Genomic DNA, 16,734 nt, shown 5'->3' on the forward strand with positions numbered 1-16,734 from the left:
CCTTTTGCTATTAATGTATTTTTTGAAAGCCCTTTTTACTGTCCCTCACGGTGCGGAGCAGCTTCAACTCCCATTAAGCTTTGGCCACACGAACTTCTGCCCTATAGTGCTGAACAGCATCCCTGTATCCTCCCATGTACCCTGTCCTTGTTTCCCTTGGCTAGACACCTTCCTTTATGCCTCAGTTCCAGTAGGAGACTCCGGCTCACCCAGGCTGGCCTCTGACCTGCCTGCATTTCAGCGTTGCCTGGTCCTGTGCTCTTATGCGCTGGTGCTTAAAAAGTGACCAGCACCCATGGACCCCAGCACCTTCAGGAGCTTTTCCCAAGGGACCTTACTAAGCAGCTCCCTGAGCACTCTGACACCTCTGCTCTCCTCATATCCAGAGCTGAGTTCTTGCTCTCAGTTTTCCTCATTGTAGCAGAGATGTTAAACTTGGCTGCTTTGTGGTTGCTGTGCACCCTCTAGTCACCACTTCCCCCCACGAGACCCTCTTTGCTAATGAACAACAAATCAAGGAAGGGGCTTTCCTGATCAGTTCCCTCAGCACCTGAGCCATAAAGTTATCATCCAGAGAGTTTAGGAATCTTCTGGACCTGTTTGTGCCATTGTGTGGGACTCCCAGTTGATATTGGGCACATTGAGTCCCCCATGATGACAAGGGCAGATGGCTTGGAGGCATCCCTCAGCTCCTTAAAGGAGGAGTCATCAGTGTTGTCATCCTGGTTGGGTGGCCTAGAGCAGACTCCCACGATGACATCCGTCTTTTGTGTCCCTTAATCCTGCTGCAGAGGCTCTCAGCTCTGCTGTCACGAGCTGCAAGCGCCATTCATTCCAGCCCTTCCCCTCCACACACCCCAGCTCACCGGCCCCGTCCACCCGACCTGCAGAGCGTGCACCCGTCCATCCCAGCAGCCACAGGACTCATCCCACCAGCTTTCACTTACGCCGATAATGTTAGATCTCGGCGACTGGGCCGAGGCTTCCAGCTCCTCCTGCTTGTTCCTCGTGCTGTGGGCATTCATATAGAAACACTTCAAACCTGGTTCACTGTGTCCCTCTCCTCGTGGAGAGTTCTGAATGGTCTCACTGCAATGCAGCTCGTCAGGCATTGGCATGCCTTCTTGTTGCTCAGCACTGACCACCCTGCAATTGCCCCTTTCCCCTTCAAATCTCCTTATTCAGCCCTGCTCCTCAGCAAAAAGTTTTTCCTCTTCTGTGAGAGGTGCCTGCCATCGGATACTAGCAGACCTGGTGATGAATAGACCATCCCATGGTCAAAGAACACAAAGTCCAGCTGATGACACCAGCCTGGGAGCCATGTGTTGGCCAGCTGCTCTGCCTGCTCCACTCGACAGCCTTCCCTGCTACTGAAGGTAATGAAGAACACACCATCTGACCCTTGAACTCCAACACTCAGAGATCCCTTTGGATTGCTTTTGGGCTTCTCTTTGCTATCTTGTCACTGCAAACATGAAAACCCACCAGTGAGTGACCGTCTGAGGGCTTTACCAGCCCAGGGAGGTTTCTGGCAACATCTCTTCCCTGGCCCCAGGGAAGTGATGGACTTCCTGGTGGTCCTGGCCCAGGTTGCCCAGAGAAGTCGTGGCCACCCCATCCCTGGAGGGGTTCAAGGCCAGGTTGTATGGGGCTTGGAGCCCCTGATCCAGTGGGAGGTGTCCCTGCCTATGGCAGGCCTTTAAGGTCTCTTCCAACCCTTGATTCTGTGATTCCAGGATTCCACCAGTCAATCTCCTTCTCAGAAACCCTGATGCTCCTCAGCCTAGACACGTCCTCCTGAAGCTCCGTCACAGGCTGAGCAGTGTCTTTACCCGGGCACTGAGTTTTGAGTTCAGCAGCGCCACAGGAGCTGAGCCTTAGGAGCTGGAGCCACCCTTCCCAGCTTTATTGATGGAGAAGGATGAGCCGGATGGGGCACAGGCAGGTGGGAAACAAGAGGAGGAAAGGGAAATAATGAGGAAAAGCCGTCGCGGTCACGGCATTGCTGTGGTGGTGAGCGATGGGGCATCGGCACTGTCTGGTGGGGCTGAGAGCGGCTCTGCGAGGGGTGACGCCAGCGCTGCTGTGCCAGGGGCAGACGGGGCTCCCGGTGCCGGTGTTGCCTCCTCCTCGGTGCTGGCGGCTGTTTCCCGCGGCGAGCCGATGGGTTCTGAGGCGCCGGGGTCACCCCTGGGAGGGGACACACAGGGGTCTCGCCAGCACTGGGGTGCAGCAGCCATGGGGCGAGGGGGTCTGGGCACTCACATGCGGAAGAGCAGCTCGTGCAACCCTGGGGACAGACAGAGAGACAGATGGACGGGACGTGTGCGTGGGTGAAGTCCTGCTCGGCCCCCCCCGGCCCCGGCACTCACGTGGGAGCCTGTCCCGGTGGCGGGCGATGAAGCCCACTGCCAGAAGCGATGCTGCGGTGGCCACCAACATCCCCACCACGGCTGCCCCTGTCACCGCAGGGTAGGCCTCAAAGGGGGGCTCGGCTGGAACAGAGGAGCCACTCGTTAGTCCCAACCTGCCCAGATGTAATTAGGGTAATGAGACACCCATGTGCGAGCTGCACAGAGGAAGAGGAGGGAGTGTGGTGGGCAGTGGGCACCCCCAGTGCATGGACTCGCAGACCCCAGAAACGGGGAGAGAGGTGGGAGCCTGTGCCTGTTCACTCTGAAACCTACTGACAGTTGCTCACGCTCGGCTCCTCAGCTCCACCAGGACGCAAATGTATCCTTCTCCAGTCAAACCCTGTTCTGCCCACACGGAGCAGCATCCCTCACCCACTTCACCTGGCGTCTGCACCTCCGAGGGGTGCCCAGCCGTCCTGTGGTTGACAGCCAGGATGCGGAAAGCATAGATCACAGCCGGGTCCAGCCCCCCCAGGCGCCGGTCGCGGGAGTGGGGTTCGATGTCTCCAGCGGCTGTTTCCCAGGGGCCCAGCACCCGCCGAGGATGTTTCTTGGCTTGGCGCCGCTGCACCACGAAGCCGGTGAGGTTGCCGGCGCCTTGCGTCCGCCACTCCAGCCGCACCTCAGTGCGTGCCCGTGTGTACCGCAGCTTGCTGATGGTGACGTTGGGGGGGGCCGGGTACCCTGCAGGGAGAGCGCCCAGCAGGAGGAGCTGAACCCCCCGAGACCTACCCTGGGGACCCCCCTGCCCTTCCCAGGACTCACGATCCACGCGGAGGCGGACGGGGAGGCTGGCAGTGCCTACGGCATTGGCCGCGGTGCAGCGATAGATCCCACTGTCCCCTGGCCACTCAGCATCCCAGACGGTGAGGTTGAGCCACGCTTCTCCCCGCTCCAGCCGGTACTTGGTCAACCCCGATGTCACCTCCCGCTCCTTGGGGTTGTACCAAGCCATGGTGGCTCTGAGGTCGGTGCCACTGCCTTGCCACCAGCACGCCAACCGCGCCTCGCCGCCCTCCAGCACCACCACCTCGCTCCTCTCTGCCTCCAGCTTGGGGACCTCTGCACGGAGAGAGGCATGGAGCCACAGGGACGTGCGACCCCTCCGTGGCATGGCGGCCCAAGGAGGGGACACCCGGTTCAGATCCGGCTTACCCAGCCGGAGGCGGCACTCAGCACCGGTGGCCTGTAGCGGGTGGGCAGCCGCGCAGACAAAATCCCGGCCCCGCAAGCTGCCGTCGGTGCTCAGCACCAGGATGGCAGTGGAGGACGAGGGTTCCCCCAGTGCCCGGCCCCCGCCATCCTGCCAGCGCAGGGTGACTGGCGGCGTTCCCCCCTCCCACTGGCACCGCAGCATCACATACTCGTCACCCTTGGTGGCCGCCACCGCGCAGGAGGGGCCGTCGGCTGGGACCCCTGTGGGATGGAGAGGCGTCAGGGCAGGGGCCGTGGTGCTGTGCCAAAGCATCCCCTGAAATGGTGACGCCCCCCAACGTGCCCCCAGCTCTGCCATGGGGACCCCCAGCCTGGGGTTCCTGAGGGTCCAGCCAAGGCAGCATCACCTTGGGGTGATGGGACACTGGAGGTGGACACGTGTCCCATGTTGTGGCCATGGCACGGCGTCACCTCGGCCCCGCTGGGCCAAGGTGGGGGTCAGGAAGGGTTTTTCTCGGGGGACACACAACGCCTGTGCACTCACACAGGGTGGTCCCGCACGCAGCCCCCTGCGGCAACGCGGGGTGGGAGGCCAGGCAGGAGAAGGAGCTGCCGTTCCTGGTGGCCGCCCCTGGCTGGATGTTGGTGGCCATGGAAAAACTTGACCCCGCTGCCCCCTTGTCCTCCTCCTCCTTGGGGGTTCCAGAGCCCACCCAGCGCAGCTGTGCCGGGGGGAAGCCCCCCCACCAGCGGCACCGCAGGGCCACATTCCGCAGGTCACCGGTGGCCAGGGCAGAGCAGATGGGGCTGCCAGGGGGTGGATCTGCAGAAGACCATCAGCGGTGGCGGACAGTGGGCTTTTACCCCCCTCCCACGCTGCCCTTCACACCTACATCCTCACCAGAAGCTGTGTTGGTCCTTCTCGCCCCAGGGGCACCCAACGGGGCCAGCCCCGACCCAGGGTTACTTACAGTAGACGGTGAGGATGATGGTGGCCTGGGTGCGGGTTTGGAGGTGGGTGTTCTCAGCCAGGCAGGTCCTGGCTGGGTCTCAGCCAGCCTGGGTCCGGGCGATGGCAGAGATGACGTAGGTTTGACCGGTGTGGACCTGGGAGCTGTTGTGGAGCCAGATGTAGCGACTGGGGGGGTTGGAGGGAGCCAGGCAGCTCAGCACCACGTCCTCCCGCTCGCCTGCCGAGAAGCCCCCCTGTTCGGGGGAGAAGGGCTCCACGCTGATGGCCGGCTCGTCGGGGCCGTCTGCAGTGACACGGGGACTCTCAGCCAGCGGGATGTCTCCAGAGAGGGGACACAGCCCTCCCCGGGGCATCCTCCCACTGGTGGGGAACCAGGCTGGGAAGTCTCCTTAGAAAACGTGCACTGTGGTGGTTGTGAACATCACCGTGGTGGCCATGGAGGTACAGGGGTGGGTGATGGGCATGGAGACACCATAGGGCATGGTGGCCTTGGACACACCATGCTGGCCTGTTGGCTGTGGAGGTGGCATGGTGTATGGTGGCCATGGACACAACATAGAGGCATGGTGGCCACAGACTGACCTCACGGTGGCTGTGCAGATACCTTGGTAGCACGGCATGTGATGGCCATGGACACATCATGGTGGCACCATGCTTGGTGGCCATGGCTGTACCATGGGGGCATCGTGGTGGCAGGGTGCTCGGTGGTCACAGACACACCATGGTACCCAGGTGGCAGGATGATTGGTGGCCATGGCCAGGCCACAGTGGCAACTCCAGCCCTGAGGATGCCCTCACAGTCCCCTGGGAAGGTGAGGCCACTCACAGACGATGTCCAGGTAGATGGGCTCGCTGGTGCGGTTGTTGACTTCATTGTGCGCGGTGCAGGCGTACCAGCCAGCGTGGCTCCGGTTGGCAGGCGTCAGGCGCAGCTCTGCTCCGGAGCCCCCCAGCCCCATAGGGAACACCAGTGGACCTCCCCGGGGCTCCCGGTGCTGCCAGGAGAAGCTCAGCGGCTCGGTCCCCTCCCGCACAGCACATGTCAGGGCCACTGCCGCCCCCTCCGCCGCCACCGCTGCCGTCGGCCGCACAAAGGGCTTGGAGACAGGCACTGGGGGCACCGAGCTGTAAGCAGCCCCATCTCCTGGGCCCCCAGGAGCCCCCAGGCCCCCCCTGGCCCTCCCAGGGGACATCTTTCCAGCCCAGACCATGTATTGGCTAACAACATGCTCTGGCAGCAAGCAGGGTGGCTAGTGAGAACATCTATGCGCTAGTAGGGGATGTCCTGGCTGTGGGCACGGGGTCTAGCTAGAGCGGCCACAGATGGGCTAATGTGACCACTTAGGGGTTAGTGGGATGCTGGGTTGGCCAGGGCAAGGAGATGGGAATGGCTAGCAGGATGCTGTGTTGGCTAGCGGGTGCTTGGCCGGGTAGCGAGGCTCTGCTTTGGCTTACGGGCCACTTTGCTGGCTGAGTGCTGTGTTGGCTAGTGGTGAGCTACTTTGGCTAGTGGAGTGCAGTGTGGTGCTGTGTTGGCTAGCGCAGCACCACATTGGCTCGTGGGGTGCTATGTTGGCTAGTGAGGTGCTTTCCTGCTTAGTGGAGTGCTGCATTGGCTAGTAGTGCTCTACACTGGCTAGTGGTGTGCTTCACTGAGCAGTGGGGCCCTTCAGTGGCTCATGGGCTCTCCACTGGCCAGGAACATGCTACACTGGCCACTGGAAGACTCTATGGGCTCATGGGCGAGGGCAGGGGAGTCCAGGGAACGCGATGGTGGACACCAGCCGGTGCTTACCCAAGACGCGCAGGAGGATGGTGGCGTAGCCAACGCGGAGTCGCCCACGCTCCGGGAAGAGCCCCTGGCAGAGGAAGCGTCCCTGGGCGGCCGCCCGCAGCTCCTGCAGCTCCAGTGTCCCGTTGCGTAGGGCCACCCTGCCCAGCATCCCCGCGCCGGGGGCCACTGCCACCTCCCGGCCCGAGCCCACAGCCACGGCCCGCGGTGGCCCCGAGCCCTCTGGCTCTGCCACGAAGCTCCAGAAGACGACAGCCGGCGGTGCCGCTGCCATGTGCCCGCAGGTCAGCTCCACCGCGCGGCCCCGGACTCCCGTCATTGCCCACTCCTCGTAGCCTGCCTCGCCGGCTGCCAGTGGCTGCCCTGCCGGGGCACAGCGAGGGGTCAGGGCCTGCTCACACCCGGGCAGTCGGGGCTCGGGAGCTTTGCTCACCCCCTGCCAGCGCCGGCAGCAGCCACAGCACCCAGGGTCCCCTCCAGCGCGGTGCTGCCCAGCCTTGTGCCATGGTGCCATGTCCAGCACCACAGAGCGATGGCGAAGCAGGGCTGCGCTCTCCGTGCCAACTTCCTCTCCGGTTTCCCCTGGAGAATTAGACCCAGCCCAGATTAACCATCTATTATTTATAAGCTTCCTTGTGAGGGCTGGGGGGGAACCTGGTGCTGCCACCGTTCTTGGCCCCTGCAATCTAAGTGCTGAGGACAGGCGAGCACGCTATAGGAATGGCAGCATTGCCTCTGTCCCGCAGGGGTGGGGATTGATCCCTGTCCCCCCCTAGCCTCTTTTTTTTCAGACAAAGGAAGGGAAAATCGGCTGCCACAGCCCCGTGGCTGAGCATGTGGGGGGAAGCCGGGCAGCAAGCGGGGTTTGATATTTCATCTCTCTCTCCACGCCGGCCCCGGCCCATCAAACATTCATGGGGGCAGCCAGGCTGTAACACAACGCAGGGGGAGCGCTCCACCCAGAGGGGTTTGGGGGGCAGGGGGGACAGCAGCCTAGCACATCCCATCCCCAAAGCTGGTGTCCACTGAGGAAGGGGCTCATCCAGAGCAAATCTGGAGTGCGATGCTGCCTGCAAAGAAGTTTGGGGACTGAACGCAAAGCCGGGCTCATTGAGGGGGGCTGCAGACCCACGTGAGGCTTTGCTCCCTGAGCTGCTGCTAGACGCCTCCGGTCACAGTTTCTGCCTGGACAGGTCGGGTTTGGAAAGAAATTGGAAAAGCTGAAGAGAGGGGAGCAGGGGATGTTGGCGGATCCAGCAAAGGACACAACTGTCAACACTTAGAGCCAATAAAAACGTCTGCACAGAGACTAGGGATAAATTCCAAATTCCTTTTGCACAGGAGGAACACCACCACTCTAGGAAGGATTTAATTCCATTCTGTTAGGGACAGGCTTGGTGACAGCGAAGGGACAACCCCTGCCCCAGCCTGGTGGGGAACAGCAGCCCAGGAGCCCCCAGCTCTTCCAGTCCCCCAGCTGCCCGCACTCAGGGTCCCAGGGTGCGCGGAAGCAGCAACGCATTCCTGCTGCCATCTAGCGAGAGACGGTTATTCCGTTTTTTAACAACTCCACCCTTCTCCCCATTCTTTCTTTCCAAGCGTTGTCTCCAGGTTTTTGTGGCAGAAAGGTACCCATCACTGCTGCCTGGGGACAAGAGTTTTGGGGCCAGTCCCCGGCGTTTCCCTGCTTCCTCTTCACTCCGAGCACATTCAGGGCCGCTGCTGAGGAGCATCACCCCACGCTGCGCCCCGTGGGGATTCCTCATGCCCTGCAAAGCCAGGGCTCTGAAAACATCAGCCACAGAATCAGAACAAAACAAGAACCGCTGGGGCCGAGGGCGCCCCTGCCTCTTCCCAGCATCCCAACAAAACCAAACCATGTGGGGAAGCTCTAAAAGAACTGGGATATCTTCCCCTGTAACTTTTTCTTCTGCTTCTGAACCAAAACTGGGATCTGGGGCAGTACACCCCTGCTCCTCACTCAGTTTTCCAGCCTCTCAAGCTCATCCATGTCCTCTGGGTCCAGCTCCCTGATCTTGGTCTCTGCAAGGAGGAAACAAAAATTGCCAGCGTTGGGCACAAGCCAGTAAAACCAGTGCCTGGCCACCCGTGAGCTGGTATTTGCACTGCTCGCGTGCACAGGCGCGGGCGGGAAAGCTCCCCAGAGTGGGTGGGATTTCCAGTCCATGACCCTCAAGGGACAGCCAAGGAAACTGGGAGAAAGCACAGTGCCAAGTGGAGGGAGGGCAGTGGCCCAGAGGAGCCTGCTCCAAAAGCAAGAGGTGCCCCAAGCGAGAAGCAGCGTGTCCAAATGAGAGAGAAGCTCCAAGCCCGAAGCAGCATGTCCAAAAGAGAGAGGAGCCCCAAGCCTGAAGCAGCATGTCCAAAAGCAAGAGGTGCCCTTTGCCAAAAGCAGTGTGTCCCGTTCGGTTTCCAGAGCCGCTCCCACTTTCTGCTCCCACCTCCAAAGCGATGCGTGATGGGGAAGGTTCGTTACTCTCATCAGGCACGCTGGCCCTCAAATCCCAATGTTATGGCATTACAATGCAAAAGTCTGGGCATTCATCTGCTTGGATTTTCATCCTGTGCGAATCCCACAGTGGGCTCCTTTGGCCAAGGCTCGCTTCGCTCCCACAGCTGGGCTAAGCTCAGCCAGGCACTGGCTGCCCCAGGACAGGGATTGGCAGCGGAAAGGCAGATAAAATGCCTGAAGGAGGGAAACAAAAAGTGGTGCTGAGGCACACCAGGTACCTGTGCAGGCTCTGGCAAGTCACACACAAGATCCCAGGCTACGGAACAAACCGCCCACACCTGGCTGGACAGACACACGGTGCTGTGGGGGAGAATGGGCTGAGGGGCCGGCTCAAAGGGTCACAGTGACTGCAGTCACATCGGGCTGGCGACCAGTCCCTAGTGGGGTTCCGCAGGGTCCATCCCAGGGCCAGCGCTCTTTAACGTCCTTAGAAATGACCTGGATGCAGGGCTGGAAGGTTTAATAACTCAGTTTGGGGATGTCATGGAACTGGGAGAGCTGCTGCCACCCTTGAGGGCACAGAGGCCCCACAGAGGGATTGGGCAAATGGGGGGACTGGGCAATCACAACTGCAGGGAGGTTAAGAGGACAAGGACTGGGTTTTGCCCCCAGGACACAGATGGATGGACAGCTCGGGAAGCGCAAGGCTGGACAGCAGCCCTGCAGAAAGGGATCGGGGGTTCTGGGGGTTCTGGCCCACGGCAAGTTGGTCACGAGCCAGCAGTGCTCTGGCAGCCAAGAGGGCAACCGTGTCCTGGGTGCATCCAGCACAGCATCACCCACCGTGCGAGGGAGGGGACTGTCCTGCTCTGCTCCGCACTGGGGCGGCCCCACCTTGAGCACTGGGGGCAGTTTGGGAGCCACGGGATATGAACGGTCTAAAACTGCTGGAGTGTCCAGAGGAAGCGTGTGAGGAACAGCCAAAGTCCCTTGGTCTGTTCAGCCTGGAGGGGAGACCCCAGCGTGCTCTGCACCTTCCTCACCAGGGGAGTAGGATCAGGTGCTGAGCACTTCTCTCTGACCCAAGGGAAAGGCAGGGAGATGAACCAGCAGCAGGTTAGGCTGGACATTAGGAAAAGGTTTGTCCTTCACAGGGTGGTGGAGCACAGAAACAGCTCCCAGGGAAGCAGTCACGGCACCAAGCGTGACAATATTTCAGAAGCATCTGGCCAACGCCATCAGCCCCAAGGTGTGAATTGTGGGGTTGTCCAGTGCAGGGACAGGAGTTGGACTCAATGGTTCTTTTGGGTCCCTTCCCACTTAGGCCATTCTGTGACTCTGTTTCTCTGAAAATGTGGCTGCTACGGATAAAACCAACGGGCAAGGGGATGGAAGGGAAGCTCCATCTGGTGCCTGTACCGAGTGAGGCGCACCCTGGTGAGAAGAGCAGCCCAACTAGGTACATTTGCAGATGGGAAATGAGCTGGAGGGAGATCACCAGTCTCAGAACCTGTTCTAGCCAGGCATAGATACATGTCGATACTTACGGAAATGCTCCTCTATCTTGTGCACAAGCCCGATGTTCCAGCTTTCCACCATGCTGAAGGCAATGCCATTCTTCCCAAAGCGTCCAGTTCGCCCGATGCGGTGGAGATAGGTCTCGAAATCTGGCTCGTTGCTCTTGTGATAGGTGGGGAGGCTGAAATTCACCACAATGGTGACCTGCTGCACATCAATCCCTGAGAAAGAGAGAGACTGGGGCTATGGGAAGGGCTCCCTGGGCCACGCAGATCCAGTAGGATCCCTGACTCAAGCCATGCTGTCACCAGAAGAACCAGATGCCAGGAGGTGTGTGTTTCACCCCCTTCAGAATCGCAAGGGGCACTGGGTTTTCCAGAGGTACCTCTGGCGCAGACATTGGTGACAATGAGGACCTTCTCCTTCCCATCGCGGAAGCGCTGGATGACGTTGGCCCGCTGCGGTACTGACAGCTCTGCCGTCAGGATGGCCACTTGGTGCCCATCCTCACTCATCTCCACCGACAGCCAGGTTGCACTCCTCCGAGTCTGAAGTGTGGGGAGAGGCAGGCTGAGGTTCCGCAGCAGCTCTGCCACTGCTCCACTCCCTCACAGCCAACCCTTCACTGCTATTTTCCCCCACTCCCAAGTCCCCTGTTCCTTTTGAGGGAGCTCCCAGTGCTTTTTAACACCTCAAAATATAGTCAAAACAATGAAGATGAGCACGAAGCTTCTGTCACAAAGGGTAAGGAAAAACAGTGTGTACTGGTTACAGTGGAAGCCTGGCAAAGGCGGTCCCAGCTGCTAGGAGAGAGGCTTTTAAGAGTTGCCTTTGCCATATGATTGTCCTTTCAATGCTGGCAACACATTCCCCACCCCTCCTTAGGCTCTGCTCCATGATTTTGAGGGTCTGTGGAAAAGCCCCCTGCATGCATACTGGAAAAGGAACCATTCCTGTTGCCGCTGACTGCAAACCCAGCACTGTCCCCACGCAGACAGAGCTGCATTACCGGCAGAAGATGACAGCCTGGCCAATGGTGATGCTGCCGTATATGTTGCAGAGGGCTCTGTACTTCTCCTCCTGGCTCTCACATATAAAGAAGTACTGCCTGATGTTGCTCAGGTGAGCTCATCCTCACGCAGCTTTATCACGATGGGACTGGATACGATCCGCATGGCGAAACCGCGCGCACGGCTTCCTTGAAGGTGGCAGAGAACAGCAAACATCTGGCAGTCCTTGGGAAGAGCCCTGGAGCAGGGAATAAGGACCGGTCAGCCCAGAAAAGCTGCTGCTGCCCAGTTGTGCTCGCTTGGAGGGAAGAAAGTGCATTTCAGTTGATTTTGTGTTGCCTTCAAGAGAAGCCAATCCAAGGGCTGGAACCGCTCAGAGGAAATGTAAGTGAGATATAAGTCTTCCTTTGTGTCTAATGGACGTGGTTTTACAGAATGCCGGGTCCCTGGACTCACTTTCCCTGGATGCATCTTTGGCATCACAGGGATGCTCTCTTTTGGCTGTGCACTCAGATCCTTGGGAGACCAATTTGCTCAAAGCCAAGCAAAGAGGGGAAGAGACAGAGAAGCAGGACACCAGCTGTCAGGAAGCTGGGGAAGGGTCTGGAGAACAAGGGTTATGAGGAGCAGCTGAGGGACTGGGGGTTGTTTAGCCTGGAGAAAAGGAGGCTGAGGGGAGACCTTATCCATCGCTGTCTACAGCTCCCTGAAAGGAGGTTGTCATGAGGTGGGTGCTGGGCTCTTCTCCCAAGTGACAGGTGGCTGAAAGAGAGGAAATGGCTTAAAGTTGTGCCATGTCAGGTTTAGGTTGGATATGAGGAATAATGTTTTCACCAAAAGGGTTCTCGGGCACTGGCAGAGGCTGCCCAGGGCAGTGGTGAAGTCACCATCCCTGGAGGGGTTTAAAAGCTGGACAGATGATGTGCTTAGAGATCTGGTTCAGTAATGGACATAGATGACTGGACTCAGTGATCTCAAAGGTCTTTTCCAACCAAGCCATTCTACGATTACTCACCTCTGAATGCGAATGCTTTGGTAGGAGAGGCCCTGCATGTCGATCATGATGTCAGCTTCATCCAGCACGAACACCTTGATCTTCTTCATGTCTACGAGGCCACGTTTGAAACACCAGTCCAGCATCGTCCCTGGTGTCCCGATGACAATCTGCTCCTCCAGCGCTGTGCCCTGAGGAACTACCAGAGCGGGAAATGGCAGCCCACCACTTCTAACCACCAACAGCACATTTTTCACTTGGCTATCTCAGATTCCAGGCTTTGAGGGGGTCAGTGTGAAGTGGGGCTGGAGCTTATAACCACAAGCAGGGCTGATGCTTCCCTACAGCCTCGAGGAGGTAGAAACCAGCCCCACGTGGGAAGGGGGGAACCTGGAAGCAGCCAGCAATCACAAAATAGACTCCTTAGCAGGAGGGGGCAGTACAGACACCTTTTTATTTGCTACAGGGAGGTCTGTGCAGCTTCTGGTAGCTCAAGGTTCTGAGAGGAACCAAGTTCTGTACTCACAGAACACTCCCATGACAGTGCTTGGCAGGACCGGACTCACCTTGGTTTCCCCGGACAGCGTAGGCAACCTTGATGTTGGCGCAGAACTTCCCGATGGTCTCGACCACTTGCCCAATCTGCAGGGCCAGCTCATAGGTGGGAGCCAAGCAGAGGCACTTGAGGGAAGGGGAGAGAGCTGTCAGGCAAGAAACGCCTCATCAGAAAGCCGAGGGTGCTCCCAGGATGGGGGACACCAGGCAGACAACAGGGATTTTGACAGGACAGAAAGAGCATGAGAAGATCCCAGGCTGCTCAAGTCCCTCCAGAGTGCAGGGCGAGCTGGGGAGCTGGGAATACAGCGCAGCTCAAGGAGAGTAGGCAGAAAGAAGTTGCTGTAGCTCTTTTTGAGGGGGCAATACGTCTCTGGAAGCTCGGTGCCATTGGTTTCTGCACCCAGCTTTAAAGCAAGCGTTTAAATCACCTCCTGCGCTTGAGATGAGAGAATTTAAATTGCAGCCAGCAGCTGGCAGAGCTGATTCTGTGGTCAGAGCTGACCAGGCTCGTGGCACTGCTGGAGCCACCATAAAGCCAGCACCTCTGCGCCTGATTTTCAGCATTTCCAGGCACTCTAAAGCCTGGCTTAAACCGCTGCCAGCAAGTGCAAGCACCTGCCTCGGGTGGGCACCACCCCCCTTCTGCCCTACCTGCTGCTGCAAATGCCCTGGGGCTTCACCGGCCCCTCCAGCAGACAGGATCACACAGGGACAGGGACACAAACCAGAGCTCTGTCCTTGACAGTGCTTCGCAGGCTCGGGCAAAGCCCTCCTGCCTCAGCTCTCCCTCTCCTGTGTTACCTGCAGGTATTTCTCGGCGGCATTAACTCTGCTCAACATGGCCAAGACAAAAGCTGCTGTTTTCCCTGTCCCTGACTGGCTCTGGGCAATCAGATTTTGGGGCCTGCAAGGCAAAGGCTGCTTAGTAGTGCACAAGGGTCGGGTGTCGCGAGGGGCCCAGGGCTCACCCGCACGGCATTGCTACTCACGGATATGCCAGCATGATGGGCAGAGCCCGCTCCTGGATCTTGGATGGCCGGTTGAAGCCTGCCATGTAGATCCCGTGCAAAAGCTCCTTCTTCCTGTAAGACAGAGAGCAGGATGGCACGTCGGGAGTGGAGGTGGCTGCTCGTCCGCTGTGCCTGCCCGACCCACTGTGACTCACAGGGGCAGCTCCTCAAAGGATTTAACAGAACAGAGCGGGGAGCTGGGGTCCCGCTGCAGGATCTCCACGTGGTGCCTCGACTCCACCAGGGGATGTGCGGGATCAGCCTTGTTCAACAGGGAGGATTCTGCTGGGTGCTCTGAGAAAGGAAGAAACCAGTGAGAACAGAAAAGCATCTGTCTCTTCTGCTCTCTCCTTTCCCCTCCTCTCACATAGAATCATAGAATCACTTGGATGGAAAAGACCTTTGAGATCAAGCCCAACCACTCCTGTCCTCTACTGAAACAGTCCTGCGCACCTCATCTGCCCGGCTTTTAAATCAGTCAGGCATGGGGACTCCACCACCTCCCTGGGCAGCCTCTGCCAGGGCCCAAGGACACTTTCAGTGAAGAATTTTTTCCTGATGTCCAGCCTAAACCTGCCCTTTCCAGCCACTCATCCCCAAGCCTGGAGATGCACAAGACTGTTGTGTCCCAAGTGCAGGACCTGGCACTTGGCCTTGTTGAACCTCATTCTGTTGGTCTCAGCCCATGGATCCAGCCTGGCCAGGTCCTTCTGCAGAGCCTTCCTGCCTCAAGCAGATGGACCCTTCCTCCCAGCTTGGTGTCATAGAATCATAGAATGGTTTGAGTTGGAAGGGACCTTAAAGATCATCTAATTCCAACTCCCTTGCCATGTGAAGGGACACCTCCCACTGGATCAGGGGCTTTAAGACCCATCCAACCTGGCCTTGAACACCTCCAGGGATGGGACAGCCATAGCTTTCCTGGGCAACCTGGGCCAGGGCCTCCCCACCCTCAGTGTGAAGTATTTCCTCCTAATCTCAAATCTAAATCTTTCCCCTTCCAATTTAAAGCCATTACCCCTAGTCCTGCACACCCTGATCAAGAGCCCCTCCCAAGCTTTCCTGCAGCCCCTTTCAGAACTGGAAGCTGCTCTAAGGTCTCCCCACAGCCTTCTCTTCTCCAGGCTGAATAACCTCAGCTCCCTCAGCCTGTCCTCATAGCAGAGGGGCTCCAGTTCTTGGATCATCTTTGTGTCGTCCTCTGGACTCGCTCCAACAGCTCCATGTCCTTCCTGTGCTGAGGACTCCAGAACTGGATATAGGGCTCCAGGTTGGGTCTCATCGGAGCAGAACAGAGGGGCAGAATCCCCTCCCTCACCCTGCTGGTCCCACTGCTTTGGATGCAGCCCAGGACATGGTTGGTTTCTGGGCTGTGACTGCATGTTGCAGGCTCATGTGGAGCTTCTCCTCAGGGCTGCTCCCAATCATGTTGTCCCTCAGCCTGTATTGAAATTGCAGATTGCCCTGACCCAGACGTAGGACCCTGCACTTTGCCTTGCTGAACCTCACATGGTTCACTCACACAGCCTCATTTCTCCAGGATGTCCCCAGACATCCCTGAACCGACTGAAGGAGCACTCAACTCCCTCACTCATGTCATGGATGAAGATGTTTCTCGGCACCAGCCACAGCCCTGAGCCCTGGGGTCACCGCTCAGCCCAGCCCCAGCCAGGTTTTCTCTGGAGAAGAGAAAGTGGGCCTGTGAGAACCTCATGAGGTTCAACAAGGCTAAGTGGAAGGTCCCACACCTGGGCCAGGGCAATCCTCAGTTTCAGTACACGATGGGGGATGATGTGATTGAGAGCAGCCCTGAGAAAAGGACTTGGGGGTGCTGGTCAATGAGAAGCTCAACATGAGCTGTCAACGTGCACTCGCAGCCCAGAAGGCCAACCATGTCCTGGGCTGCATCCAAAGCAGCGTGGCCAGCAGGGCGAGGGAGGGGATTCTGCCTCTCTGTTCCTCTCTTGTGAGACGTCAGCTGGACTATTGTGTCCAGTTCCGGAATCCTCAATGTAAGAAGGAGATGGAGCTGTTGGAACAGGTCCAGAGGAGGCTACAAAGATAATCCGAGGGCTGGAGCACCTCCCACACAGGGACAGGCTGTGAGAGTTGGGCTTGTTCAGCCTGGAGAAGAGAAAGCTCCAAGGAGATCTTATAGTGACCTTCCAATACCTGAAGGGGCTACAGGAAAGACGGAGAGGGACTATTCATAAAGGTGATAGGATGAGGGAGAACAGGTGTGAACTGGGGAGGAGTAGATTTAGGCTTCATATAAGGAAGAATTTCTTCACCGTGAGAGCAGGGAGACACTGGCACAGGCTGCCGAGGGAAATTGTGGCTGCCCCATCCCTGGAGGGGTTCAAGGCCAGGTTGGATGGGCCTTGGGCACCAGATCCAGTATGAGGTGTCCCTGCCCATGGCAGGGGGTGGGACTGGATGGGCTTTAAGGTCTCTCCCAACCCAAGCTGTTCTCTGCTTCTCTCGTTCTCCCGGCACAGCTCGTGTCGACCCGGGCAGCGGCCGCTGCTTTCCCCGCCAGAGCTGGTGTCAAAGGCCGCGCTGAGGCCCGGCCCCCGCCACGCCCTCACCTCTCTCCTCCTCCTCCTCCTCCTTTCCATTCTCCTCCCGTCGTGTCCGCCGGTGCAGGGGGGTCTGCGGGGGCAAAGCGAAGAGTTACGGGGGCGGCGGCGGGTCTGGGCGGGTCCGGGGTCCCGGGCCGCCGCTCACCCTCCGCCACTGCCAGCCGCCCGCCGCCATCGCCCCCCGCCACAGAGACCGTGCGCGAGCGGCAAGAGCGGCGCCCCCTGGCGGCGGGCGGACCCGGACCCACGCGGTTC

General features: G+C 58.8%; 3 protein-coding genes across 3 annotated transcripts; all 3 read right to left on the minus strand.

The window, feature by feature from the left end:
- Positions 1-353: 353 nt before the first annotated feature.
- LOC128854378 (V-set and immunoglobulin domain-containing protein 10-like 2) lies at positions 354-4,601 on the minus strand. Its single transcript, XM_054087110.1, has 6 exons — positions 4,114-4,601; positions 3,180-3,830; positions 2,796-3,098; positions 2,373-2,495; positions 2,266-2,290; positions 354-2,190 (listed from the first exon to the last, which is right to left on the minus strand). Exons 1-6 carry the CDS (start codon positions 4,220-4,222, stop codon positions 1,995-1,997), a joined length of 1,407 nt encoding a protein of 468 aa, XP_053943085.1. The 5' UTR covers positions 4,223-4,601; the 3' UTR covers positions 354-1,994.
- An 18-nt stretch (positions 4,602-4,619) lies between these two features.
- On the minus strand, positions 4,620-6,410 carry LOC128854344 (V-set and immunoglobulin domain-containing protein 10-like 2). Its single transcript, XM_054086791.1, has 3 exons — positions 6,338-6,410; positions 5,369-5,537; positions 4,620-4,825 (listed from the first exon to the last, which is right to left on the minus strand). Exons 2-3 carry the CDS (start codon positions 5,499-5,501, stop codon positions 4,620-4,622), a joined length of 339 nt encoding a protein of 112 aa, XP_053942766.1. The 5' UTR covers positions 5,502-5,537; positions 6,338-6,410.
- A 457-nt stretch (positions 6,411-6,867) lies between these two features.
- DDX25 (DEAD-box helicase 25) lies at positions 6,868-16,689 on the minus strand. The gene is given in 12 exon segments (XM_054087111.1): positions 6,868-8,377; positions 10,355-10,546; positions 10,711-10,873; positions 11,322-11,452; positions 11,455-11,573; positions 12,351-12,528; positions 12,896-13,010; positions 13,689-13,791; positions 13,877-13,969; positions 14,053-14,191; positions 16,486-16,549; positions 16,625-16,689. Coding segments are annotated over 12 exon segments (1,389 nt in total). The 5' UTR covers positions 16,655-16,689; the 3' UTR covers positions 6,868-8,315.
- Positions 16,690-16,734: the final 45 nt, after the last annotated feature.

Source organism: Cuculus canorus, chromosome 23 (genome assembly GCF_017976375.1).
Source record: "Cuculus canorus isolate bCucCan1 chromosome 23, bCucCan1.pri, whole genome shotgun sequence".
NCBI classification, from domain to species: domain Eukaryota; kingdom Metazoa; phylum Chordata; class Aves; order Cuculiformes; family Cuculidae; genus Cuculus; species Cuculus canorus.